At 40.3% G+C, this 26,586-nt stretch overlaps 1 protein-coding gene across 2 annotated transcripts in view; it reads right to left on the reverse strand.

The window, feature by feature from the left end:
* Positions 1-26,586, reverse strand: part of WDFY4 (WDFY family member 4) — a 746,928-nt gene that overhangs the window by 304,782 nt on the left and 415,560 nt on the right. For both annotated transcript variants that reach the window (XM_029609624.1, XM_029609625.1), the window contains 3 exons: positions 25,816-25,893; positions 22,324-22,509; positions 6,650-6,701 (listed from right to left, as the gene is read on the reverse strand). In XM_029609624.1, coding sequence (XP_029465484.1) covers positions 6,650-6,701; positions 22,324-22,509; positions 25,816-25,893 — 316 coding nt within the window. The remainder of the gene's footprint in view (positions 1-6,649; positions 6,702-22,323; positions 22,510-25,815; positions 25,894-26,586) is intronic.

Below are 26,586 nucleotides of genomic sequence, written 5' to 3' on the forward strand. Positions count from 1 at the left end.
CTCAAATGATTAGGATTATAAGAAATGAATAACCATGAGGCTTGATGATGTGGCTGGCTGAACTCTTTTACTAGTAGTAAGCTAATGCTCTTTTACAGTCTCAGGAATGAAGGGCTTTTTCACTTTCATGTGCATGTGATCTTTGAAAGTACATAGGTAAAATGATGGCTTAATTAAAAAATAAAAAGCCGAAATTACCTTTGGTAGGAACTTTGGGTGAGTGCAGAGCACCACTCTATTGTGGAGGAATTATAGACAAGGCTAGTAATGAATTAAAGGCTGAAGCTTACTGACTCTTGTAGCTGATGTGATTGCAACAAGGAATCTTTGGAATAATACTTTCCAAGTTAGAAACTGGAGGGAAGCCAACTCCAATGGCACAAAGGGTGGCTCCATAAGTTGCATCAGAACTGTTAAGGTCCCATGGAAAAGGGTGGCTTGGCCACTGGAGGTTTAGAATGCCATAAGCTCTTCATGAATGTTGATACAAAGGTTGAATGGAGATTGGCTTACTCTCAATATGTATGTGGTACACTGCTATGGCACTGAGATGAACTCATACTGATGTGGTACTAACACCTGAGGACGAAAGGAAAAGGAAATACAGGAGAAGCTCCCATTGTTCACATGTTAACAGGTCTAAGGAGCTTTGTTGAAATCAGATTGAGAACCATTTCCATAAAGCCTTAAAGATTAATTTTTAAAAGGTTGTTTGTGTAAAATTCTGAGATATGAATCTAAAATAGCTTGTTCACAAATAAATGCTATTTTAAAAACTCTTTCCTACATGCGTGAGTGATTTGCGAACAAAAATACAGGTCTAAAAAAGGGGTGGTCCAGGAGTGTTCCTGGGCCGGGCCACCAGTTACATGTATAATTTGCTATTTTACAAGATACCATAGCGACATGCCTAAGTCTCTTATTTGCATATACTTACACCTGGTCATTATCTGGCACAAGTGAGAATAAAAGTCCTCATTGCCAAATACTGACTGGGTAAGGTAAACTGGGTGGGTAAACTGGGGGGACGTACAGACTGAAGAACCAGGAGGGTCTTGATGTTCTAGAGATCTAGAGATAGACTGGGCAACCAGTCTTGCCCATTCTATCTCTAGATCATCAAGCCCCTCCTGGTTCTTCAGTCTGTACGTCCCCCAGTCAGTATTTGGCAATGAGGACTTATATTCTCACTTGTGCCAGATAATGACCAGGTGTAAGTATATGCAAATAAGAGACTTAAGCATGTCGCTATGGTATCTTGTAAAATAGCAACTTATACATGTAAATGGTGGCCATCTGCTCAAAATCTTTTAAGTCCTTACTTAAGACATTTTTGTTTTGGCAGGCTTATTTATAAGCAATTTATTTTTCTTTAATGGTAAAGCTATATTTAAAGTGGCTATAGCTGTTTGGTTATTGTTATTTCCTATGTATCTATTGTTACGGCCCCGACCCGCAGAGGTCCGCAGACCGGCCCTTCACCTACTGTGGGATGGCTCGCAGTGGCGGCGACTTCCTTGAGGCCTGCTCGGGCCTGCCGGACTCCTCTGCGCGGCTCTCCCTCTGCAGGGAGACGCCGCCGACGTTCGCAACTGGCTGCGCCCCTCTAGGCGCGCGCGCCAGGGCACTGAATTTAAAGAGGCCAGCACGGGAACAGATGGCTCCACTCCCGAAGGACGTCAGACGACGACAGGGATTTAAACCCTGCAGTCAGCCTTACTCCTCGCCTTGCAACGAGGTTCTCTCTGCTTCAGAGTTGCTAGTTGCTGTTCTTTTGTTCCTGGCTTCTGACTTTGGCTCGTTCCTGGCTTCCGGCCTCTGCTTCTGTTCCGGACTTCTGACTCCAGCTTGCTTCTCGGTATCCTGTTCTGCTTCATCCAGGAGACTGCACGTAAGTCCAAGCAGCTCAGGTCCTCACGGGCTCCTCCTGGGGGGAACGCGGGCTTCCAGTGGTGAAGCTCCAACAGGTCTCCTGGCTCCAGCTTCCGTCCTCCTCAGGATACTAGGATTCCTCTTCAGGAACTCAACCACAGGAGACCACACATAAGTCCAAGCAGCCCGGGTCCTTACGGGTTCCTCCTGGAGGGACCTCGGGCTTCCAGTGGTGAAGCTTCAGTTGGTCTCCTGCCTTCAGCTTCTGTCCTCCTCAGGATTCTGGGATTCCTCTTCAGTAACTCGCCCACAGGAGACCGCACGTAAGTCCAAGTAGCCCAGATCCTCAAGGGCCCTTCCCAGGGGGACTGTGAGATTCCAGTGGTGAAGTTTCGACCAGTCTCCTGCCCTGTGCCACTTCCCGGCTTCGACCTCCACTGTGGGTCCACCCATGGTGCGCCATCATCTGTCCAAGCCGGCTCAAGGTTCACGAAATCCAACATCTATAGTGGCAGCAGCTGTCTCGGTTATCATTATTTGCCAATATGGTTAGTAAGTTTGTCCTGACTTTTTTTTGTTTGGTCTTTAAAATATTTGTTGAATTTTATGACTGTTTTGTACATCACCTTGGGCCTGTGCAATTGGCATATAATAAATCTTTGGAAATAAATAAAGTAAGTGCATTAGAACTGCATGAAAACTGCATTCCAGTTGAGTAGTAAAGCATCCTGACTGGATCTGAATTCTCTGGGAAGTATGGAAGAAAACCTTTCCACTTTTCTATTCTCCCTCAGATGTGAAGAGGTCAACTGAGGGATGTTCCCAAAGAACAAGCACTCTGTTCTTTTGTTGACAGGTGCATGGACCATTTCTGCAGGTGAAATAACCTGCTGAAGTGATCTGTTAACGTATTTGCGACACAAGGGAGGTAAGGTTGCTTGAAGAACTTCTTAGTGATTGCACATCCATTCCCATATTCGAATCACTTTGTGGCAAAGATTCCATGTCCCTCCTTGTTTATTGGCATAGAACATGGCTATTTGATTGGCAGTTTGAATGTTTTTTCCCTTGAGCAGATGGGAGAAAGTTGTTAAGGCATGTCTGATCACTCACAGCTCTAGAAGGTTGATCTGAATTGAAATTGCCTATCTCATAACAATTAAGTGGTCTCAATAGCAGAGTACCAACAGACAATATACATCTATAGATATAGCAAAAACCTTAATCAGAAGGAATAAATGCAGGCACAATAGAAAACATGCACAGGAGGGACTTTTTGCATTTTTTGAATGTGGGAAAGGTTTCAGTTGGAAGTGAGAACTAATAAAACACCAGAAAATCTGTGCCTAGCTGCAGAATATGGGCCTAGGCATTTACACAATAAAAAATTGAAAAAAAACCCAATATAAATTTATGTGGCAACACCACGCCTCTCTACCTTAACCCCTTCCCTTTTCAGTAACTCCCCCTGGTACCCTTACAAAACATTAACTACTTAATAATCTAGGGTAGTCTTCCTCCCCCTTTACATCCCCTTCCAAAATAATTCCCTGGTGGTCTAGACCACCCCTTGGGCCCACTCCCCCACCCCTATTCCCCTCCCATACCTGAAAAAAAAATTTGGTGCTCCAGGCCCGGTTGACACAATTTTCAAAAATGGCACCAACCAGCCTTTGCATCTATCCCGTATTAGGGGCAAAGGCCATGCCAAATATCGCAAGACTAAACAATATTTTGTTGAGTAGGGGCAAAATATTGTGGGAACAACCCCGACAATAAAATATCAAGGCTTAGAAAAGACCCCTTAAGATTGTAAGCCCTCTGGGATAGGGAAATGTAATCTGCTTTGATGTACAAAAAAGCAGAATATCAATAAATTAAAGTAAACAAATGAAACTCTTAGCACTCTACCCAAATTATCCAGAAACCTGGAATAAGGAAGATCCTCTGGTAGGGATGAATATTCTGGAGAGGGTAGAAGGGGATTCCTGTTGATTCCATCCTCTGATCCTAGGGAGAGGGAATACTAATCCAGGACCTCAGTGATGAAGTAGGTGACTGAGGAGGAGTCCTTAGCCACCTTGGAGAGGATTATCCCTGATAAACATTTTCTGATTGGCTGGACTCCATTGCAAGGGAGTGGCGAAGACTAGAATCACTTCATGGGGTTTCTGAAGGAGTACTTGTGTCAGGGGTGGTTGTGACTCCCTCTTGTGAGAAGAAATCTGACATTCTTCCAAGTCATATTGTACATATTGTATATAGGCTATATGCCATATCTCTATACACACTTTTAATTATATTCATCTGTTACAATGTTTCATATATTAATTGTTTAATTAACTGTTATCTTGTTACAATGTAAAATAGGGCAGTTCCCGCCCTATTCAACCTGTTATCTGGAAACCGATGTGATATCTCGATCGAATGTCGGTATACTAAATAAATAAATAAATAAATAAATAAATAAATAAATAAATTCTGGAAAAGAGAGATTGCCCTCCTTGTCCTTAGCAACTAAGGAGGTAAAGAAAGTCCTCACCAACTCTGCCACTTAGTCCAAGGTCTGATGTGCTCCTTGGCCAGATGCTGGGGTGGAACATCTCTACAGAGACTAGGATGGAATCTTCAGTACTTCCTTTAGACTCTGTAAAATTTATCTTGGGGGCCTGTTAGAAATTAAGGGCACAGGGAACAAATGGAGTTTAGTGTGTCCAGACGCAAGCCTTGGTTCAATCAGCCTCGATGCAGACATTACTCTTGTAATAGGTGGAGGTAAGTAAAGATGATTTTTTTTCATTCCTGATACCCTTTGCAAATGTATAAAGGTGATTTATTAAATAACTGTGTCAGAAGCACTATGGAGTGGTGTGTCAATGATGCAGAAGCTTGCTCCAACAATCACGGTATGGGAGGAAGTATCAATGATGTTGAGTCTCAATGCTTCAAGTTCTCTGGAGCTCAGTGCATTGAGGGCTTCTTAACGGGATGCATAAGTAATTCTGGTGAGCATGAGGGCATCTGATAGATGCGCCACTCGCCAGGAGCTGAATGCACAGAGAGTCCATGCACTGGTGAGTGATGCATCAGCTACTTTGACGGTGCCAAGGGCTGATGCTTCTTTGGTGCTAGTTGCACCACTAGCTCCAAAAAGAGTGTTGCTTCTTCTTTTCAATAGACCCCAAGATCCACAAAGCCCACAATGGTTTTATCAACACCTGGGAATGGTGCTTTTTCTGATTTTTTGACTTCTAAGAAGTTGGAGCTGCCTGAGGGCTGCTCCAGCGATGGAGGGAGGCTTACCTGAGGAACTTAATGAGGCTCCACTCTGGGAGGATGACCAGCTGTGGCTCTTTAGAGACTTTTATAGTTGCTCCATCTTCCAGGTCCTGGACGTTTGAAAGCACGAAGAAATCCAGCCACAATGATTACAGTTGGCCTAGTTATGATCTGGTCCCTGATACCAGTAACATACGTCGTGATCATCTGTAATGGACATTTTTCTACTACAATCACCACCCTTGAAGCGATGGTTTCTTGGTGCCAGACATTTCTGTGAAGACATTTTTTTTGTTCTTTAAATAGCACTGAAAAGTGCTGTTTGGGGGCTACTGCGACAGTGAGGCAATATAGTAGTTGAAAAACATTTAATCAAAGAGCCTGATTTACTAAAGTTTTTCTCCCATTCTTTGTCTCGGATGAAAATGCTTGGTAAATGAGGCCCTAAGATACCAAGAGATATCAGTCAATAAAAACAGAGAGAAAGGCTACATGTCCGTGCCGGAGCTTGGGCGAAGAAAGACTGAGGGAATCACAAGGCAATGCCTGTGCAGGAACTCCCACATATGCTCAGTAGAGCAAAAGCTCTATGAGCTTAGAGAGGAGGGTTTGTCTATTTTGTAACAGACATGCTAGGGCAGAGCCACCAAAGGTGGCTCCATTCTGACTGGTCAAACAAACAGAGACCGATGTTGGACACATTTCCAGGGCAAAAAAACAAAGGGTTTGTTTGGCATGTCAGATGACATCACTAGCATGTATGCCTAATTCAGCCTTGCTTGTTGTCGAACAGTCATTTATCATTTCAAATACAATTAGGACTAGGAGACACTCCATTATGCTAACAGGGAGCAGATTTAAAACAGAGAAAGTATTTTTTTTTACTCAATGCACAATCAAGCTGTGGAATTCATTGCCAGAGGATGTGGTCATGGCAGCTAGCGTAGCTAGATTTAAAAACAGTTTGGATAAGTTCACGGCCCCAGTTCACGGAAGAAAAGTCCATAAATTGTTATTAACCAGGTGACTCAGGGGGACCACCACTTGACATAAGGAGTAAGCAGCAAAAACCTGAATATTCTTTTAGGGATTTCCCATTATCAGAGATAGGATGTTGGGCTTAATGAACTTTCAGTCTGAACCTCAATGAATCACTATACTTAGAATAGCATCATAAGTTAACTCAAATATGGTATACATGTGATGACAAATATGACATCATTGCTGATAGAGACCTAGGAAACCCAGTGCATGTGAGGTAATTTGTAGCTTTAATTTCAAACATGGTTGTTCCAGGAATTCAGAAGAATTACAAAGGAGCAGCGTAAAGAGTTCCAAATGTAACAATTTAAGAGTAACATTTTGAGTCAGTAAAAACTTCCCATACAAATTTTTGAAATACTGCACAGCACATGATGGGTATTGTTTCCTTTTAAAGTTACTTTATTGATAATTGTGCTCATTTTTTCTTCTTGCAGTATAAAGGGTTTTTGCTTACCTTGTTTTTCTTCTCTGCCCTGGAGAAATTCACTGCTACTTGTTTTGTTCATCTAAATTAAGAAAATGCACATGATAAACGCATAATATCTATTTATTTATTGTTTACATTTGGTAAATACCATAGCCAAGAAGCCTGTGGTGATTTATAAGGAGTTTAATACAAACATCTTTATATATAATTCACTTAGCCTACACACTCATGGTATTTCTATATCTGTGCTGCTCTGCCCTGACCACAGGAGGGCACTCTCAGCTGTAGAATGCCACATATCCTCCAGTGACTCTTCAATGGGTTCCAACTAGTATTTAATAAAAATACACCATTCCCCAAAGACACATAATACAATAGAAAATGTCATCATAGACCACCACCTTCATCTGGTGTGTGTGGTAATAAGAACCCAGGAAACTGGATTCTCAGAGATTCTCAGAGGTCTCAGAGATTCTCAAAATCTCAGAGACCTCAACATGATGAGTAGTTTGCCATTTTCCTCATGATAGCCTTGATTCATATTGATGGACAAAGGTCTTCCTTTGAGTCACTGATCAGAATTTTTCAATCTATTTCTAGTGGAAAGGTCTAAGAGCACTAGTAAGATATTGTAGATTCTATTTGACATTGTTCATTACTGATTTGATTCTTCCCCAATTACTTTGGCATCTGAAGGGCAAACAGAGATACATAACTAGGTTTACAGCAACTTTTTGTAAAGAGACTATTTCATATAAAAAAGAAGGTATTTGGAATGGACTAAATAAAAGATACCCAAAGAACACTATGGGCCTCATTTTCTAAAGTATCGCAGGCTTTCGATATTTTAGGGAATGAGGGGTGGGGGGCCGAAACGGGGGACGGGCCTGCACTAGCTGGCAGCGATCGCACCGTCGCGGTGCGATCGCTGCCGGTTTCGCACCCAGTAGCGCCACCATAGGAGGTGAAGCTATTGGGTGCGAACTCAGACGCAAAAAGGGCCTTACCTTTTCGTCATCCGCGGCGTCTTCGTGGAGTCGGCCCCAGTGACGCCCCGACTCCTCCTCTTCCGGGACCGACTCCGCCCCCATTTTGGTATCGCACGCGATAAGGGACATTTCGCGTGGGAAACGTCCCTTATCGCATGCGATCCTTTTAGAAAATGAGGCCCTATGTGTTGAATATGGAGGGAAGGAATCTATTATATCCAAAAATAAACCCTCCTCTAACCAACCTTATGTAAGTTTTTAATAATTATTTATCAAAATGTAATAACTAGTCATAATAAACACTTCTGGCTATAATTTGCCTTCTAGATCATTATCTGCAGAGTCCTAAAGCAATCCTAGAATTTTCTTAATTTTAAAATGTTTTTTAATGCACTTAAAATTTATGAACTCATCTGGTCTTAAGAAGTTATGTTCAATGGTAAATTTGCAGCATCTTATTAAACAAATCACCCCAATCTGGTTCATGTTTCGAAATAAGGATCTGTATCACAGGGTCTTTCCATCGTCCATCAGGCTGCAGTATTTTTCCCCATTTATCTGATAGATGCTCACAGATTCAAGATCTGTGACAAAATATTTATAACATTTTTAATCAGCTTCAAGATACACTTAATGTAAGTAGCACAAGCAAAAATTACATGACAGGAAATCCACTCACCCTTTTGGCATTTTAGCTCATTTTGGCACCAAATTGTCACCGGAAGGAGCCCAATGTATATTACACTATTTATTTGTCAGTCAATCATGTTAATGCTCTGGTCAAAATAAAGTAATTAAAAAAAGATTCAAATGATAGAATACCATTAAGTATCTAAATTAAGTCCATGTAATGTGGTAGTCTTCAAATAAAAAATCCAAAATTGTTCCCTAAGATATAGTTAATTCTTATGATCCTTCCCCCCACCCCCTTGCTTAGCAGTGCTCCATTTCAGATCATTGAAAGTGTGATTTTGCTCAAGAAAGTGACTATCGGAGAGTTTTCTTCATTGCTAAACAGCTTTTGTGTTCAGCTAATCGTATTCTAACTTTTCTTTTCATTCTGTCTATGTACATCTTGGGAAAGGAGAAAGTAATAAAATAAGCAAGCGATGAAGAACAGTCCATGGACTCTTGTAAACAAAGGATTTTATCAGAAAATGGAACTTGACAGCTTGTGTCTGCTATCATTTGCATGCAATAGGAACAGTGTTCACATGGGGTATGTCCCACTGTGGCTGTATCTTGAGTGGCAGGAGAAGCCGGTAAATATGACTGAACCACAGAGTCTTTAATATTTTCCCTCAGGAATAAGCTATTGTTGGGAAAGAGGCAAAAAAACAGGGTGTAATTAAAAAATGTCCAAATGCTTAAAAATGCTGGATATACACATTTAGTTTCAGCTATACCTTCTAAGTACACACACTATTGTCAGGCAGTCAATGTTTTTCGGATCCAATAGCATCCATGTCCTGTCCACATTCTAGGCTCTTTTATAGACTTGCTTACTAATAGAATTAGAAAATGGATATTGTCTGGCTAACAGCCTTGCATTCAATTATTGTGCCTGAGATTTGAAATTATCTTTAGTATAACAAATGTAGTGTATTCTTAAAAATTGACCAACCAATAAATTAGATCTTAATCTCAATGGATATAAACTAGTGAAGTTCAATAAGTTATTTCTCTCAATGGACTTACATAAAGTTATACCTAATCTACAAATATCTTTTATATCATAATATCCAAAAAAGATATTTGCTGATAATTGAATTCCACCATAAACTACAAATCAGGTTCCAGAGAATTTAGTCATTTAATAAATTGATGTAAATGTTCCATTGTAGATGTCTATATTTCTAGACCAAGCTTGTATAAGCTGAAGAAAAGGGGAAGAATATTAACATTGTTCTTCACATTGTGAGACAAGCAAGTTGGTGATACTGGGGACCATAGATGCTACCATCGTTGCATCCATGTTGTTTCAAATAAAACTCATCCATAAAAAAGAAATAATTATAACAAAGCAAGTTCAGCCAGTCATAGAATGAATGCCATGGAAACTCATTGTGGCTGAGGATTTGTTTTATGTGCCTTTTCTATGGTCTTCAACCCTTCTTGCTGAGGAATGTTCATATATAATGAACGTATATCTAAAGTAATGAAAATTGTATGCTTTGTGGTTGGAGGGATTTCTTCCAGGGTGGTTAGCATATTCTTTGTATCTTTGACACTTTCGATTTCAGAAAGGGGGTCAACGAAAATTGACCACAGTTCTAAAACTGAATCAATAGTTTCCACAATTGGTCTGCCTGGTGTATTAGGAAGTTGTTTATGAATTTTATGAACTAAGGAAAATGCAGGGATTTTTGAATGATTAGGTGTAAGAAACTGTATCTTGCATCTAGTTAGGAATCCAGGAAGACTATAGAAAAGATATACAAAGATGCTTGTGGATGTTGCACGTCCCATCCATGGCCCCACCATGGACGGCCTGCTCACCTCGCTCACGCTCCAACAGGCCCTGGTTCAGCTTCTCAGGCAGCCGCAGCCAGTTGCTGCCGTCCCCGGCGCTCCTCGTCGGCATTTCCTGCTCCGTCCAGGCCCTCAACCTCCCAAGCTGCCCTGCAGGCGTCTCGCAGAGCCTCAGCATCCTCCCTCACCGGGACCACTCCCCTAGGCGCACACACAGATCCCATGGCCCTTTAAAGGGTCCGCGGTGGGAATTCACTCCGTGGCGCACGGGAATGATGTCACCTGAATCGACTACTTAAGGCGAGGCCCTTTCCCCAGTTCCTTGCCTTGGCAAATGGGTTGTCACCTTTGTGTGAGCTGGTTGCCATCCTTGTTCCTGCGTTCCTCTGCTTGTTACAGTGTTCCTGTACTTGATCCAGTGTTCCTGCATCTGTTCCTGTGTTCATGTTCTCGTTCCAGTGTTCCTGCATTTGCTCCTGTGTTCCCGTGGTCCTTCCTGTGTTCCAGCGCCTGTTCCTGAGTCTTGTTCCAAGTTCCACAACCCAGGTTGTACCTTTCTCGGACTGACACCCAGTACTGACCTTGGCTTGGCTCTGACAACGCTTGGACTGACACCTGGAACTGAGCTCTGCTTGCCCCTGACCATGCTTGGACTGATACCTGGAACTGACCCTTGCTTTGGCTGACCTTCCTCGGACGGATACCCTGGCTTTGACCCTTGCGCTCCATTCGGACACTCTCTTCATTTCTCCTGTGACCACCAGGTCTGCCTGCCTTGACGCTGCCCACGGCCTTCCTCAAGCTAGTCCACTAGGCACTGCCTACTCTGCCCGGAGGACCTTCAGTTCCTGCCTCATACCCGTAGTCTCCGGTACTCTCTGTTCCGGTCTAGCTCGTCTGTTCTCCATCAGCCACGCACCTCTACTCTTCATGGGCTCTCCATCATCTCTCCGGGAGACCCCCAGAAGCCCACCTAAATCCAGGAAGCCCGGGAACACAAGGGCTCAACCTGCGGAGCCCCCAGGCCGTTATTGGTGAAGTTCCAACTAGCCTCTGTCTCCTAGTGTGCTCCACCTCTTGTCGGCAGGTGCCCTCTAGGTCCCTTCAGAGGGCCGTACCAATCCTGCGCCAAGCCAAGGGTCCACCTCCAGTGCAACAGTGGATTAGAACATAAGAACATGCCATACTGGGTCAGACCAAGGATCCATCAAGCCCAGCATCCTGTTTCCAACAGTGGCCAATCCAGGCCATAAGAACCTGGCAAGTACCCAAAACCTAAGTCTATTCCATGTTACCGTTCCTAGTAATAGCAGTGGCTATTTTCTAAGTCAACTTCATTAATAGCAGGTAATGGACTTCTCTTCCAAGAACTTAACCAATCCTTTTTTAAACACAGCTATACTAACTGCACTAACCACACCCTCTGGCAACAAATTCCAGAGTTTAATTGTGCGTTGAGTAAAAAAGAACTTTCTCTGTTTAGTTTTAAATGTGCCACATGCTAATTTCATGGAGTGCATTATAGTCTTTCTATTATCCGAAAGAGTAATTAACCGATTCACATCTACCCGTTCTAGACCTCTCATGATTTTAAAGACCTCTATCATATCCCCCCTCAGCCGTCTCTTCTCCAAGCTGAAAAGTCCTAACCTCTTTAGTCTTTCCTCATAGGGGAGCTGTTCCATTCCCCTTATCATTTTGGTAGCCCTTCTCTGTACCTTCTCCATCGCAATTATATCTTTTTTGAGATGTGGCGACCAGAATTGTACACAGTATTCAAGGTGTGGTCTCACCATGGAGCGATACAGAGGCATTATGACATTTTCCGTTTTATTCACCATTCCCTTTCTAATAATTCCCAACATTCTGTTTGCTTTTTTGACTGCCGCAGAACACTGAACCAACGATTTCAATGTGTTATCCTCTATGACGCCTAGATCTCTTTCTTGGGTTGTAGCATCTAATATGGAACCTAACATTGTGTAACTTTAGCATGGGTTATTTTTCCCTATATGCATCACCTTACACTTATCTACATAAAATTTCATCTGCCATTTTGATGCCCAATTTTGTAGTCTTACATGGTCTTCCTGCAATTTATCACAATCTGCTTGCGATTTAACTACTCTGAACAATTTTGTATCTGCAAATTTGATTATCTCACTCGTCGTATTTCTTTCCAGATCATTTATAAATACATTGAAAAGTAAGGGGCCCAATACAGATCCCTGAGGTGCTCCACTGCCCACTCCCTTCCACCGAGAAAATTGTCCATTTAATCCTTAGCCAGTTTGCAATCCACGAAAGGACATCACCACCTATCCCATGACTTTTTACTTTTCCTAGAAGCCTCTCATGAGGAACTTTGTCAAACGCCTTCTGAAAATCCAAGTATACTACATCTACTGGTTCACCTTTATCCATGTTTATTAACTCCTTCAAAAAAGTGAAGCAATTTTGTGAGGCAAGACTTGCCTTGGGTAAAGCCATGCTGACTTTGTTCCATTAAACCATGTCTTTCTATATGTTCTGTGATTTTGATGTTTAGAACACTTTCCACTATTTTTCCTGGCACTGAAGTCAGGCTAACCGGTCTGTAGTTTCCCGGATCACCCCTGGAGCCCTTTTTAAATATTGGGGTTACATTAGCTATCCTCCAGTCTTCAGGTACAATGAATGATTTTAATGATAGTTTACAAATTTTTACTAATAGGTTTGAAATTTCAAACCTATTAGTAAAAATGGTATACACCCTGGACCGGGTGTATACCATCCGGTCCAGGTGATTTACTACTCTTCAGTTTGTCAATGAGGTCTACCACATCTTCTAGGTTCACCGTGATTTTATTCAGTCCATCTGAATCATTGCCTATGAAAACCTTCTCTGATATGGGTATCTCCCCAACATCCTCTTCAGTAAACACTGAAGCAAAGAAATCATTTAATCTTTCTGCAATGGCCTTATCTTCTCTAAGTGCCCCTTTAACACCTCGATCATCTAACGGTCCAACTGACTCCCTCTCAGGCTTTCTGCTTCGGATATATTTAAAAAAGTTTTTACTGTGAGTTTTTGCCTCTACGGCCAACTTCTTTTCAAATTCTCTGTTAGCCTGTTTTATCAATGTCTTACATTTAACTTGCCAATCTTTATGTATTATCCTATTTTCTTCTGTTGGATCCTTCTTCCAATTTTTGAATGAAGATCTTTTGGCTAAAATAGCTTTTTTTACCTCCCTTTTAACCATGCCAGTAATCGTTTTGCCTTCTTTCCACCTTTCTTAATGTGTGGAATACATCTGGACTGTGCTTCTAGAATGGTATTTTTTTAACAATGACCACATCTCTTGCACATTTTTTACTTTTGTAGCTGCTCTTTTTAGTTTTCTTCTAACAATTTTTCTCATTTTATCAAAGTTTCCCTTTTGAAAATTTAGCACAAGAGCCGTGGATTTGCATACTGTTCCTCTTCCGGTCATTAATTCAAATTTGACCATATTATGATCACTATTGCCAAGCGGCCCCACCACTGTTACCTCTCTCACCAAGTCCTGTGCTCCACTGAGAATTAGATCTAAAATTGCTCCCTCTCTCGTCAGTTCCTGAACCAATTGCTCCATAAAGCTATCATTTATTCCATCCAGGAACGTTATCTCTCTAGCGTGTCCCGATGATACATTTACTCAGTCAATATTGGGGTAATTGAAGTCTAATCAAAAAATGTGGAACCCAAAGTTGTTTGAAATAGTAGCCTAAGAAGGTGTCAGCAAGGCTGACGTTGTGTGACTTTATCAAAAAGACACCAACCGGTCTTCTCAATCATTCACTTTCATCATACTTTAATACATCAAAAAAATTATTTTTTATACTTTTTTTCCTATTTTTTAAAATAGTCCTCCATCCATAACAAGATGACTTACACTCTTGACAGCAGATTGTTTTTGATGTATTAAAGTATGATGAAGGTGAATGATTGAGAAGACCGGTTGGTGTCTTTTTGATAAAGTCACACAACATCAGGCTTGCTGACACCTTCTTAGGCTACTATTTCAAACAACTTTGGGTTCCACATTTTTTGATTTGATTTTCTGTTGTGGTGAACCGACGACTCTTTTTGTGTAAGTGGTAACTGAAGTGTCCCATTATTACCGCACTACCAATTTGGTTAGCTTCCCTAATTTCTCTTAGCATTTCACTGTCCATCTCAACATCTTGACCAGGTGGACGGTAGTATTTATTTATTATTTATTTTGAACTTTTATATACCGATGTTCCTGTATAGGATACATATCGCACCGGTTTACATAGAAACTGAACTGTCGCCGTGGGGTGAATACAATGAACAAGAGGTATAATGAACATGAAGAAACCAAGAACATGTGGTACAATAGAAATATACTTAAGTATAATATAAACATAGGGCTATACATGATGAAACTTCCAAATAATCTTAGGGGAACGCCATAATAAGGGGAAAAACTGGAGTAGCTGATGGATAACAGTAGAGCTGACTAAGCTAGCAAGCAAGTTACAGTGGGAGGATTATCTTGGTGGAAGTCCGGAGGGAGGGAGTTCCAAAGGGGGGACCAGCTGTGGAAAGGGCCCGCTTCCTTAATGAGGTTTTAGCAGGAGGGGTATAAAGAGTGTTTTTGTATGCTCTTCTGATAGGTCTATTTGAGATGTGTGGCCATAGTTGGAAGGTTAGATTGAAGGGGGTGATATCATGCAGGGCTTTTTGGATCATCATGAGGGCTTTGAAGAGAATCCTGAATTTGATTGGTAGCCAGTGAAGGTTCTGAAGGACGGGGGTGATGTGATCTCTTTTGTTGGCGTTGGTGAGTATCCTGGCAGTCGCGTTCTGGACCATCTGTAAGGGTTTAATGGTGTTAGCCGGTAGACCCAGAAGAAGGGAGTTGCAGTAATCAACTTTAGACAAGATGATTGACTGGAGCACCAAGCGGAAGTCCCGGAGGTGTAGGAGTGGTTTTAGTTTCCTAAGTACTTGCAATTTGAAAAAGCATTCCTTGGAGGTGTTATTGATGAATTTTTTCAAGTTAAGCTGGTTGTCGAGTAGAACACCCAGGTCTCTCACATGTGGTGAGTGATTAAATTAAGTTTTGGATAGTTGGGAAGAACTGGAGGGGTTGAGAGGAACATTGTTGTTGTCCAGAGCTATTAGAAGGATCTCTGTCTTGTTGGTGTTGAGGACAAGGTTGAGGCTGGTTAGAAGTTGGTTGATGGCCTGCAGGCAACTATTCCAATGGGACCATGTTTTGTGAAGCGACTCTGTGATAGGGATGAGGATCTGAATGTCATCCGCATAGAGCTAGTGAGTTAACTTTAGGTTGGTGAGTAGATGGCAGAGCGGGAGGAGGTAGATGTTGAATAAGGTGGGTGAGAGAGATGATCCCTGGGGGACTCCCAGGTTGGATCTGACTGGGTGTGATTCTTTATTGTTGATCCTTACCTTGAAGAACCTGTTTTCCAGGAAGGATTTGAACCAATTGAATGCAGTTCCCTTGATGCCAATGTCTGCAAGTCACTGTAATAAGATAGTGTGGTTCACGGTGTCGAAGGCCACGGATAGATCCAGAAGAGCGAGTAGATATGGTTGTTCTTTTTCCAAGTTTAGGAGGATGGTGTCCGAGAGAGAAGATAGTAATGATTCCGTGTTTAGTGCCTTACAGAAGCCAAATTGTGTTTGGGTGAGAATATCATTTTCTTCAAGGTATTCAGATAGCTGTTTGTTTACGATTTTTTCCATGAGTTTGGCGATCATAGGTAAATTCGCTATGGGGCGGAAGTTGGCTGGATCTGATGGTGATAGGTTGGGTTTTTTTAGTAGAGGTTTCAGCATTGCAAGCTTGAGTTGGTCTGGGACAAGCCCTTGAGCAAGAGAGCAGTTTATGACTTCTGCTATAGGCTTGGCAATGATATTCGGAATGGTAAAGAGCAGGTTGGACGGTATGTGGTCTAACAGGTATGAAGAGGGTTTAATTTTCTTGAGGATGTTTTCTATTTCCAGAGAAGACGTGGACTCGGAGACTAGAGATGTGTTTCGTTTTTGACCGGTAGAGAGTGAGAGAGGGGGCGGAGGAATGGGCGCCGAGAGGGGCGCGATGAGGGTGGCAATTTTTTTCTCAAAGTAGTCGGCCAATTCCTTGGCTTTACTGGTGGCTTGGTTGTCTGGAATGAGAGGTGTGGATGGTTTGGTGAGGGCTGATACATAGGAGAATACGTATACTCCTATCACTATAGTCTTCCCCGACACACAAGGGATTTCTACCCATAAAGATTCAATTTTGCATTTGTCTCATGCAGGATGTTTATCCTGTTGGATTCTATGCCATCCCAGACATAAAGCGCCACACCACCTCCCGGGTGCTCCTCTCTGTCATTGCGATATAATTTGTACCCCGGTATAGCACTGTCCCATTGGTTATCCTCCTTCCACCATGTCTCTGAGATGCCAATTAAGTCTATGTCATCATTCATTGCTAATTTAAAACCTCAAAACCTCAAAACAAATCCCTCATAGTGACTATAACTCTTTATATTTGAACTCCTAAATCCTCATGAAAAGAGTGAAAAAATTTTTAAACTGTTAACTAAGAAAACATTTTTATGGAAGGAGAGGAACGTTTCATATGCATGATCATAAATCATAAAACATTCAAAATGCTGTCGATTCAACGCTCCACGCAGCCTTGTAAACTAATCCCAACAGAGGGTATGAATCTTGTCTCTTAAGAGACTGCCGGTTAAGCCTATCTAGGTCGCGCCATCAGCGGCTTTTCAAGATTCATACCCTCTGTTGGGATTAGTTTACAAGGCTGCGTGGAGCGTTGAATCGACAGCATTTTGAATATGTGGAGTGATTTTTTCACTATTTTTGAAATGTAAAATGTTTTAGAGCAATACGATACAAAATTATTTAAAAAAAAGTTTTTTGATTGTAGCACTGTTTGCACATGAATTGCACACATTGGTCGGAGGAGGGATGTTTATGATTAAAATTGACATTCACATTACCCCTGGTGGGGATTTATAATCATGCATATGAAACGTTCCTCTCCTTCCATTTCACTCCTTCCATTTCACTCCTTCCTTTTCACTCTTTTCATGAGGATTTAGGAGTTCAAATATAAAGAGTTATAGTCACTATGAGGGATTCGTTTTGAGGTTTTAAATTAGCATTATAAGGATCCTTCTTAAACATTTTTTGGTGCCTTTTGATAATTTGTTGATAAATCATTCATTGCTATACATTCTAATTCTCCCATCTTACTTCTTAGACTTCTGGCATTAGCATACAAACATTTCAAAGTTTGTTTTTTGTTTGTATTTTCATTCTGCTTTTTAATTGATAGGGATAAGTTAGAATTTTTTAGCTCTATACCATAAATCCATTGAGAGGAATAATTTATTGCACTTTACTAGTTTCTATCCATTAAGATTAACATCTAATTTACCAGTTGGCCAATTTTTAAAAATATGCAGCATTTGTTCTACTAAAGATGATTTCAAATCTTAGGCACAAGAATTGAGTGCAAGGCTGTTATAGTCATATGATATCCTTTTTCTATTATTATGCAAGCACATAAAAAAAAGTCTAGAATACAGACAGCACATAGCTGCTATTGGATCCAAAGAACAGTGATGATCTAACATTAGTGTATGTACTTAGATACAGTATACACACACTTAGTGTTAGCCATAGTATCTATCATTTTTAAGAACTGGGACATTTTAAGATTACATCCTGTTTTTCCTCACTCCCCAAAATAGCTTATTCCTGAGGGGAAAATATTAAAGATTGTGTTGTTCAGCCATAATTGCTAGCTTTTCCTGCTACTCAGAAGACAATCACAGTGGGTCATACCCCATGTGGACACTGCTCCTATTGCATACAAATGATAACAGGCACAAGCTGGTTGTAATGCCTCTTTCCTCCACACTCTTGGCATAGATTCCTGTAATGCCTCATCCTTGGGCCTCATTGAAATCACCTGCACTACCTGTAGCTCTTTTATAGACCATGCAGCACCATTTCCTGTGTGTAATGACTGATGATGTCACCCCCAGGTCTGGTATATAAGAAACTCAGTTCCACTACTTAATGCCTCAGCAACAGGTCCTCCTGTCTTGTCTGCAGAGCATGTTGCTGCTCTTTGTTGTGCCTGCCTGTTTCCTGTCTTACTACTTATCCTCCTGCCATGGTTTCCATCCAGCTCATTCTCCTGCCTTGTCCAGCTCCTGGTATCCTTGCCTTGGCTCTTACCCAGCCCCTTTGTTTTCTGTCCTGTCCCCTGCCTTGCTCCTCTCCTTGTCAGTCCAGTCTGGCCCCCTGTTGGTTTGTTCCAGTCTGCTTCTTGTATCACTCTTGTTCTGTCCTCTCTGACTGATTCTTGGTTCTGATCCTGGCCTGGTTCTGACTATGCTTGATCTCCACTGTGCTGACCACTGCCTGAATCTCAACCTTGCCTGTCTGCCACTTGCCTTGACCACTGCTTGCATCTCGACTGTGCCTGTCTGCTGCCTGCCTTGACCTCAGCCTGATCTCTATGGAACCTCTGCCTAAGTCCTGCCGGCCCTGGAATCCAAGGACTGAACCTGTGGAGAAAGGGGCTGGTAAAGATGAAGCTCGGACCTGGTACCAGTTCCTGTGAGTCTGCCTGCTGTCAGTGGGTGACCACCCCACCAACCTCACCCCAGGGCAAGGACTCACTCACCATGACACTGGTAAGTTCTATTTTCTGATAAAATCATTTGTTTACAAGATTCCATAGATCTTAATCTTTTGTTGTTTATTTTTTTATCTTGCTTAAAAAGTATAGAATGAAACGTTAGAATACAATTAGATGAACCAAAATGCCATTTTATAATGAAGAAAATCTATGCCCCAATAGTATCCTACTGTCTTCAGTGAAATGGGGCTTTGTTGAGCAAATCCCAGACTCTCCAAGAGGGGGGGGGGGGGGGGGGGGGAAGCGGATTGTGAGGTTCACTGAAATCCAAAATTGTTCCCTAATATATTTTCTTTGAAGACCACTGCTCCCTATGGACTTTATTTAGATATTAAATAACATTATATCATCTAAATCATTTTTTAATTATGTTGTTTTGACCAGACCAATAACATGAGTGACAGTCATAGAAATAGTGTAGTAGACATCTGGTTATATCTGGTGACAATTTGGTGCCAAAATGAGCTGAAATTCCAGTAGAGTGAATGGTTCTCCTATCTTGTAATTATTGCTTGTGCTATTTACATTAAGTGTGTCTTGAAGCTGATTACAATTTGTAATAAATATTTTTGTCATAGGTCTTGAATCTAGGAGCATAATTAAGAATTTAATTTCAGATAAATGGGAAGAATACTGCAGCCTGAAAAGACCACCTGATGCAGATCTTTGTTTCAAAATATGAACCGTGTCAGGATGATTCATTTAAGATGCTGCGAGGTTACTATCGAACATAACTCCTTAAGACCAGAGAAGTTCATAAATTTTAAATTCAGTAAAAAACATTTAGTAACTAACAAAATTCTAGGTATTGCTTTGGTACTGTGTCTGATGATGATCTAGAAGTCAAATTTATTTATTTATTATTTATTTAATAGTTTTTCTATACTGTTGTTAAGTTAATAACTATCACGATGGTTTACAATAAGGTACATAAAAATAACATTAAATATCTAAAAATATGACTAAAAGTTAAAAAGTGCCAATCAGTTAAAATTCGGTAACAACAAACAGTATCAAATATCTAGATTTTAAATGCATGTATGACGACTAAAAACCAAACCCATTTCCAAAATTGGTACTGTATCTAAGAAGTTAAAACTATTATTCTAATATGTAGATTATAAAATAAAATAAAAATTTTCTAAAACAGCTGTAATACTGTACAGAACAAATTCCTTCAAAGTGCTTAATAACATCATACAATCTGCCTCTGATATGCACAGCCTTTCCTTACTTCTCTTTAATCTCACTCTGAAAAGCTTGTTTAAAGAGGCAAGTTTTTAAAAACCTTTAAATAGTTTATAATTTCTTTGTAATCTTATTTCCAGGGGCATAATATTCCACGAGTTAGGGCCTGCTAAAGATAAAGCTTTGTCACGAACCTGTGTTAATCTTGCTGATTTATAGCCAGGAGTGTCTATTATGATTGTCACTATTACATTTTGAGAAATAATTTTAAAACGTACATCATGTTGGGTAGAGGAGGACTCATTTTTTAATAACTGAAAAAAAGATATTGAAAGCAAGCAGCAACAAGAGGAGCTGCCACAGATGTTCTCTTAGTACATTCTCTATTGCCTTCAGACCTGCCTACCCAATAATCATTATGATTGCAATTTTAAATCATTTACCCAAGTAAATAGAAAATGATTTGACAGAAAACTTTCTTCCTCAAATATAGCCAAACGCACACATAGGTTCCACAGAATGAACACCTATTAGCCATAGGAAAAAAATACATTCCTGTGGGCATGTTTAGGTCATAAGAGAACAGCAATGCATATGCAATTTTCAAATTTATATGTGCTATTGTGCCACCTGCCCCTTGCCATTTGCATGCATAGCAGGTGCTTTTAATCTGCATATTTATACTTGCTAGTTTGCAAAGACAAACAATGCAGATAGCTTCTTTGAAAATGTACTTAAAGTATACATGTTAAACAAGCCTGCCTGTATATTTTGCAACTACATGGGCTGTTTGAAAGCTGCCCCCATGCCCATTTAAACATCTACATTATTACCATATATTTGACTCTGGTAAGAATCAGATCCATATATTTACTAGAGATGTGAATATTTTTGTGTGCCGTTTTTCTCGCCCTCCCCCAAAATGATAAGGGAAGCCCCACGATCAATATCGTGGGGTTTTCCTATTGTTTTGGGAGAGCCCCCGATTTCTGACGATTTTGAAAATATCGACGATATTTTCAATCGTCCGAAGCCCGATTCACATCCCTAATATTTACTCCTGTTGGAGGATGATGCAACTCTAGGGTGGGACACTTCTGTAACTACATTACTCCCATTATTTCTTACAGGAGAAACATTTACATGTTTCAAATTTTACTATACATATGCAAATATTGGAATCTAGTTTGAACAAACCTTCTTTTACTCTTATATAATGCCCCCAAAAAGATTTTAACAATCTTCCCATCTTTAAAATACTAGATACAATATGCCATGCAAAAGTCACTTTAAAAGGGTCAATGCCACATTTCTTGACAAAGAAGAGTCTTTACCTCTTAAAAATTGTTTTGACCTCCTCTATTTCCTATATTAACTTATATAGAATGCAGACTAACTCCCTTATTCTATTCTGAGCCTAGTTTCACTTGCATTCACAGCTTAATTGCCTTTCTTATTGCCACATATTCATTCTCAGATCTCTAGAGGAGGATCCTTCCCTTTTCCTACACCCAGGGCTGGTTAAAGACGTAAATTCAGCCCTACTTATTAGTGTCCATGTGTTCTAGAAGGTCAGTTATAACATAATCTTTAGGTTTCTATTCTTATACTGGTCTTAAAAAAGGTATCACAGCATAAAAAGAATTCAATCAATAGATAGAACTTTTTGCTGGGCATACATATATGCATTCACCATAGCTTTGCCTCAAATGCTCTGCTTCTGTGCAGTTGGTCCTTAACAATCTAAGTGTGCTCTGTCTCCTAGCAATATTATTGCTATAAAAAAATTCTACTAAAAAAAAAAACAATTCCATCTAACAAGGTTCTCTTGTATGAGCAGTCAGATCACTTGAAAAGATTTTCCAGATGATTATTCTGTGGAAGCACAGTAAACTTGCCCTCAGGAGGACAATTTTCAAAGGCATTTACTCAAGTCTTAGGTGTTTCTCCAAGTAAAATGGCCTTACTAAAAATTGCTTTCCTTAAATGCGGCTAAAGATACGAGTGGCTTCCATAGTGTGTATAATTTTAGCCACATGTAAATGATGCATTCCTCTTGGTGTGTTTTTTTTAGTGGGAGAAAAAAAGCATGCATACCTGGAATTTCTAAAAATATGCATTCTGTTTCCCAATTGAGCACCCATAAACATTGCAGGCACAAAGTATGCGAACATTTTAAATGTGCCTATTTTGTGCTAGCTTCTTTTTAAAGGGAAACAAGGTGGATTGTTTCCCTCGGAGAACTTGTACACTGTACATGAGATAAAATAGCCCACATATGGATCCACTAGATATTGGTAGGCAATACCTCATTCTTTAGGTCCATGATTGTTTGCATCCTCTTTCTCATACGGGCAGGGCCTTCATACAAATTGAGTGTCCATGTTTTGGGTGTCAGTCCTCTTACTGACCCCCACAAGCCCCGTTCCATGGTCAGCTGACCCTTAATCTTTGTCCAGTCTTTAATTGCTTTACTGTAAGTGCATTGCATCATCTGGGAAGAAGAGTTACACAACTTGCATTAATTCCTTTTTTTCTGATATAGCCAAAATCATCAACCTAAGATAATCGTGTTACATCATTCCACTTCATTTCATGTTCATCCTCTCCCTCCTTCTTTCCCATCTTTGTCCCCCTCATTTGTTTTCTCTCTTCTATATCCTCTCTTCTCCTTTCTCTTCCATGTCCCTTTTCTTCCCCCTCTCCTTTCTATCTTTTTCTTTTCTCTCTACTTACTTCCATATATCCTCACCCTTCCCTTCCATATTTCCCACTCCTCTCCCCTCTCCTTCCGTGCTCTTCTCCTTCAAGGCTTCTCTACATTACACAGTTCTCCAGCCTCCTCCTCCTATTTCTTGTATCACAAATGCCAGTTATGAAATCACATTGTTTATGCTGGGTCTGACCATGCATATACATTGCTCTGGCACTGTTAGCACCAACTGAACACTTACTCCCCTCTCTCATCCCTCTTTGATGGGAAAAATTGTACCTCCCACCAGCACAGCTGCCTACATGGACTGTCAGATCAGTTTGCTAATATCTGGCAGGACTATCCTACTCTCATGAGGGAGAATCAGAGTCTAGGGCTGACTGTATATGGCTTGTCTTATTCATTCACATTGCCATTTTCTGTATATCTACATTTTGCCTTGTATGGTATGAAAAACATTATCAGAATAATTTGAAAATATATTACCATTCACAGCTTCAAAGTATCCTGTTTAGCAGTTTATTCACTTAGAAAATGTATTTACAGTATTTAAAGTTTACATTAAAATAACTGTTATTCTTAGAGCATTATTATAAAGTCCTCAGTGTTCTTCTTTATGGAAGAATCACTTCTTGTACAAATGATTTACATATAAGAGCATTTGTGTATCTCACTGCAAATGAAGTTCCTTATTGATGCTATAAAATGTTTACCAGCAAATTTCATGTTAGTGGTATTGGGAAGAGAATATAAAGAAAAAAAGTAAAAAGAGAGTGAGCATGTATGTAACAGAGGGCTAGAGGAGGAAGGAAAGACAGGTGAATCCTTTTTGAGGTGTACCAGTTTGGTCAAAGGGATGGGAGGAAAAGCCAATTTAAAAGGTAAAAGGGAGAGGGCCACAGCGGAACTGAAATGCAATGAGCCAAAGAAATAGTTGAGTGCGTAGAAAATAGTGGTGTAGAGTGCATTACAAGGGTGTGGTACTCTGTGTAATATCTTTACAAATGGGAGGGTCAGAAAATCTAAAAGGCTAGCTAATGATGGCAAAATATAAAAGTGAAAGAAGAGGGAAGAGCAAATTAGAGGAAGAGATAAGAGAGGAAATGGGAACAGCAAAGGTCATCTTGAATGGAGATGTACTGCTGCAATCAGCAGCTGGAAGAATGGACTCCAATCTTGCCTCATATTTGAGTATATTTATTCAAATTACAGGAACATATATGTGGGTGCAGAAAGCACCTTGCAGTTGGGTAAAATCACTCCAAAATTACTGAATATACATAACATTTCTGGGCATTCATAGACTGACACTGTCTATGGTGGTCATTCCTCCTATAGCCCCAAAGTATTATTATTACCTTCCAAATGTCAGGGAAATCTAGCCAAATACCTTTTAAACCACAAAAATATCATCCTCCACTTACATGGGTCATTAATTTGACAGAGTGAAGGGTTTGTTCTTTAACAAGGACCTCTCTAATGAGGTGACACATTTAGTGAATCAGGGAGGTGTGGTAGATGTTTCTTATCTGGATTTAAGTAAGGCTTCGGACATTGTTCCACATAGAAACCCAATAAGCATCAATAATCAAACCAAATAGTACAAGAGTAGGTTGGAAAGCTGTAAACAGACTAAGGAAATTGTTTAGCTGGAGAACACAGAATGGTGATGAATGAAGTTCACTCATGTGAAGGTAAAGTGATCAATGGCTTGTTCACAGATGATAAGGAAATTATGTAACAGTAGATACTACAGAAGTGTAAAGAAAAAAGAAAAGGGGGCTTGAAAAAACTAGAATTGTTATGGGTTTGAAAAATGAGCTACTTTAAAAAGTGTAAAATCATGCATTTGGGATACAAAAATCCATTTGCTACTTATCAGTAAGAAGGGCAACCATTAGAAACTGTTTAACAAAAAAGAGATCTAGAAGTAATCATCTCACAAAACATGAAGATAGCCAATGTATGTTTAGCTGTCTATGTAGAAGAATCAACAGTAGGAAAAAGGAGACAATATTGCCCTTTTATAGGTCATTAGTGAGACCACATGTTGAGTATTGTGTATAGAATGGAGGTTAAACCTTCATAGGACTTGAAGGGTCCAATTTCAACCAGATAGAAAAGTTAGCCAGGTAACCTTATCTGGCTAACAAGGTCATTCATCAAATCACATTAGGAAATTGTTACGAGCATTAGGGGCCTTAACGCCCGCAATAACTCAAAAATGCATGCGATAAATAACACATCCTGAGATGTGCATGCAAATTTTGTCAAAGTGGAGGAGTTTATGAAAATGAGGGGTGTTTAACATTGCGTGCGATAGTGTAATGCACATTATAATGCTAGATTTTGAGTGAGAGAGTGAGAGATTAGTTTGATGCACTCTCTTCCTAGCTGCTATCAAGCTAGGTTGAGAGTACATCATTCAAATCTCATCTTTCTTTACCTTTCCTCACTTCAAATCACATCAAATGTTCACTGATGTATACTGTGCTGTTTGTACCTCTGATTGTGCATGTAAAACTGTCCCCCAAACCCTAGACCACTACCAAAACCTCACCTCGAGTTACTAGCTGGCCCTCCTACAGTGATATAAATAGTTGATTAATTTGTATATTACCACATAGGCTCTCTCTCTCTCCTCCCCCCAGACCAAAATGGGATTTGTGATATTTAGCCATATTGCACACCACCAGGAAAAAGGTGTAGTTAAAACATGCATTGCACGCAACATTAAACACTCCTCATTTTCATAAACCTCTCCCTTTTGACTTAATTTTTGCAATTTGCATACACATCTCACAATGCATTTTTTATTGCATGCTTTATGGCATTATTGTGGGCACTAGGGCCCTAATGCGATTTGATAAATAACCCCCTTAGCCGGCTGCCCATTCAATATTTACCTCCTAAGTTTTAGCCAGCTAACTACTTAGCAGGATAAATTGGAGGCAGTCAGCCAGTAGAGATTTTCAAATCCAACCATTTGTCCAATTAAGTCTTAACTTACGCAGATAAATGGTAATCAATATTGGCCTCTGAGAGAATGAAAGTTTCATAAATAGCTACTTGGGCATCACTTTTTACCTGATGATGATTCTTGTACAAACTTGAGAAAAAATCTTGTCCAGTTCTTCTGCATAAATCCATACATGATAAAAAGTCCTGGGGAAAAATCAAATGGATTAAAATAGTGAACAGTAAAATATGAGAAGGTAGCACAAACTATTCATTATTATCCTAACCTGCTGTGAGCAATTCTCAGAAGGGTGGGATATTATTACAAATAAATATCATCAGTCTATCGAAAGTAATCCCCCCCCCCAAAAAAAAAAAAAGCATATAATGATATATATATGAAGTTATTATAATTATATTTATTTCCACGTTAAAAGAAGGAAAATAGTCTGGCCAGACAGCTCTGCAGGGTGCTATGCACTGATATCTGGGAGGCCAATGTTTGATTCTCAAGCAAAATTCCCTCTCCTCATGCCAGAGGGAATGGGAATTCTCCTCATGCCAGAGGGAATGGGAATTCTCTGGAGGCAATGGTGACAAATACCAGGAAGAAGGAAGCACCAGTCATTACAGAACAGTGACATCTACCAATCAGGTTCAAGCTGCAGGCATGCCATGCTCCAGAAGAAACCATGGTCACAAGCTTCTGGTTAAGGACTATCATTGCAATGGTTGGGCTAGATAGAAAGGAGAGTGTTTTAAACATGAGGAAAACCCAGTCAGTTGTGAATGAAGTGTCCTGGCACTAGAGACTCAGCAGAAAGCCAGTTCTGAATGAGCCGAAATCCCAAAGAAAGAAACAGGATGAAAATGCAAGTCCAAAATAATAAAAAAAAAATA

This window comes from Rhinatrema bivittatum, chromosome 7 (assembly GCF_901001135.1).
Source record: "Rhinatrema bivittatum chromosome 7, aRhiBiv1.1, whole genome shotgun sequence".
Classification (NCBI taxonomy): domain Eukaryota; kingdom Metazoa; phylum Chordata; class Amphibia; order Gymnophiona; family Rhinatrematidae; genus Rhinatrema; species Rhinatrema bivittatum.